The 3,145-nt window shown below is 49.3% G+C and overlaps 1 protein-coding gene across 1 annotated transcript; it reads right to left on the bottom strand.

Annotated features, from left to right (window-relative positions):
• Positions 1-174: 174 nt before the first annotated feature.
• Positions 175-784, bottom strand: EAH_00058720 (hypothetical protein; the record flags this gene model as incomplete). The annotated part of the gene is made up of 2 exons (XM_013397258.1): positions 175-300; positions 574-784. Coding segments are annotated over 2 exons (337 nt in total), but the record flags the coding sequence as incomplete, so codon positions are not given.
• Positions 785-3,145: the final 2,361 nt, after the last annotated feature.

Below are 3,145 nucleotides of genomic sequence, written 5' to 3' on the forward strand. Positions count from 1 at the left end.
GGCGAGGGTCGAGAATCAGTTCTATTATTCTGGGTTTTCTTTGGGAACAATAATAGGAACTCGATCGCATATTTGGTTGTTAATTGTGTTTATTCGTGGTTTACAGCGAGAATCGTAGAATTTGGTATCTGGATACAGCGTATGCACCTATTCGGTATAGTTTAGGGATCTCACGTAGTGACATTGTAGGCCAGCTGTTCACTACAGAAACAATGGTAGTGTCAGCTTCTTTCGGCTCCGATACGTCGGCAGCAATCACAGCACTATGCACTCCTTCAGCTGGTGCTGATCCCGTTCCAGCTGACCCACAAATGCAACACAAAATAAGCATTTGCAGAATCCTAAAACAATTGTCGAGTTTTGTAGGTGAGGCTATCCAGCAAGCCTTAAAGTGTCGGGCCCAGCCTGCAAGTGCGGAAAAATGAAATTGTTTTCAGGAGCGGCTCCCAGCTACAGGTACGCAGAGAGGAAGGCAAGTATATCGAATACCGATCGGATGTTACATAGAGAGATATAGGGGCATCTTTACGTTGTTACAGAGAGGCTACCGCCGAATAGTTGATCGCGGCCTACCTTTATCCTGCACAACCACGCTGCTCCATGTCGCTGCCATAGAGCACATGAAGGTCCACAGATGCTCCCGATAGAAATGATTCGCGCAGGAGATCCTCAGAAACCCGCGAGGGTTGTCTGTCTCCTGGTCACATAACGTAATATTCCCGTTTTTGGTGGCCCTGCGAATTGCTGCACGAGCGTCCAAGACTTTGGCCTCCTCCTTGTTCATCCCTGCAAAAATTTTGCTGCCCTTTTGCTGGGCTGTTTCAGAGAGATTTCGCTGCTTTTCTGAGCTTTCTTAGAGGAGAAACTGCTGTAGGACGACACCTCCACGTTCGAGGAAGTCGACGATGTCGGCCAGGGCAATTAACTTGAAAACAAAGAAAGAAGGATCCACCCGGCCCACGATCAGCCACTGCTACTATGTTGAAAGTGACCGCGTTTCTCGAGGTTTCTTGCGTGGCATTCCTGTGCTTCCTTCATGCATTTCCTCTCTGTGGGGAGCTCCACGCGTACTGGACTGGACTCCATCAGCCAGATCTAAGATCCGGTCGGTCGGAGAACTTCTCTGGGTGTAGACAACGGATGCAGGGAAGCAACGACTCGAAGCGTGCACTGCTGTAGTATAAACCCATTCCAACCAAAGGAGGAAGACAAGCTACCTTGATTAGTTTTCCTGAGTATAATACTGTAAATACCGCAGAAGCGTGCTGCTGATGTGCTGTGTTTTGCCGTCTGCCTCTGGGTATCTCGCAGTTTTTATCCTGTGTTCTGTATTAAGCCGCTTCATGAGTTCGCGCCGGAAAGAGCTGGCGAACTTAGGGCACCTGTCAGTAATGACGCTTCTCCCGGACCAGTGAAGCTTCCAGAAGAGGCAAATGAATACTTAACTTCTCCCACTACTGTAACTGGACTCGGGGAGGAGTTGAAGTGGGCGTGGGCGAGTGCGTTACTCTATCCACGACGCTGTAGATGCTAACACAGCCTCTGACTTACTGATGGTAAACTCACTGTGAATGCCGTCGGCCTATCTGTCCGGATGCCTTCGGGCGTAGGGAAGCTCTACAAGAGGCCAGGTTTGTGAGTGTTCGGTGGTTTCTGCTGTTGGCATTCAGGGCAAGTAGGGGAATATTCTTGTGCAGAGGGGCGAGCCGTAAGCCACCAAAAAGCCGCTCACGTTACTTTGGTGCTGGCCCCACTACGACCCGCTAAAGCATAACCGTGCATTTTGCAAAAACTTTCTGTGCAAAGAAAAGCAGGAATGTACAGGTGGAGTGAACAGCGCTCTGCTGCTACTACGTATCTGCCTGACGCATACCTACTAGGCGCACGCTCAATATGTTATGGCTATACTGTGCGAATAATCCTTAATTTAACCCAAATTCCCAAATGACAGACTTTTATGCATGTCCAAGTCCATTTTTTGTAAAGCAGGGGGAGTAATAGTAATTCTGCTGTTCATGCAGGCCCCTTACGGTCCAACGCGTCGATTACAGTGCCAGTCTCGCATCCAGCCAGCCCCAGACCCTGGGTAGCTGCCGACAATCCTTAGACTGATGGTCTTATTTCCCGTCTAAAGTGACTTCATTTATTTCTACTGAAATATTAATTGTACACGCTCTGCCGGATTGACCTCTGCAGGTTCAGTTTGCTTACCGTTGTAATGCGTGCGCACTACAACTAAGGACAAAGGCAGGCGTTTGATGGTGGCGTTTGGCGGCTGCAGCTTTATTACCTGTACAAATACGTTGTTTAACATTCGTAAGGGGATCCCTTAGAGCGGCAGCGATGTGCACGAATCCAGGGGTGACGCAAAACGATGCAAGACCGGGGAACTTTTGGACTTCCGCTCTCACAGATCCTGAGCAGTTAATCTTTTGCTTGCTGCTCATGCAGAGAATGAGTTTCTTAGGGTTTTGTGTATCTGAAAAAGCGTATAATTGTGTGATATTGGGAGCCACCGATTTTTACGTACCCGTTCTGCAGGTGCTCCAGCGCATTCCGATAGAACGCAACCACGTCGTCCATCTATCTAACCATGTATCCCTCATGGACTGGCCCTAAGAAGTCGCGAGTAGCTCGTCGCTGCAGTTCGGCAGGTGCATTCACAATCGAATGGCATACACGTACACTTTTATATGGGAGCGCGGGTAGGGAACGCAGTCGCCTACTTGATGTTTTGCGACCTGCAACAGCGGAATGCGAAGTCAATTGATGAATAGACTGCTGAAACCTACAACTGGTCAAGTAGTTTGTCGGCCCTGGACATCGGAAGCTTTCGTTTAATCTCATTTTGTTGAGGAATGCGCCACCTCCCGTTCCTTGTCTTCGTCAGTATGTAATACGCTCAAGAGCATTAGTTGACGGCTAAAGTTTGCCTTTTCTTATCATTGCGTGTGATGACCGCTCGATTCCCTCTCCAAGTTGTGGGGGCTGACTTTATCTGGGAGCAAAGCTTGGGGCTGCTCAAGGAGTGACTAGATTCGGTGGGATGCACTGAGCGTCCAGCGGGAGGGCCAAGCTGCTGGTTATATGCCTTCATAATTGTTCCTTCAAATATGCCCCCTTCTGTTGCCCCCCCCCCCCCCCC

The sequence above is a fragment of the Eimeria acervulina genome, genomic scaffold, assembly GCF_000499425.1.
Source record: "Eimeria acervulina Houghton genomic scaffold, Eah_scaff1341, whole genome shotgun sequence".
NCBI classification, from domain to species: domain Eukaryota; phylum Apicomplexa; class Conoidasida; order Eucoccidiorida; family Eimeriidae; genus Eimeria; species Eimeria acervulina.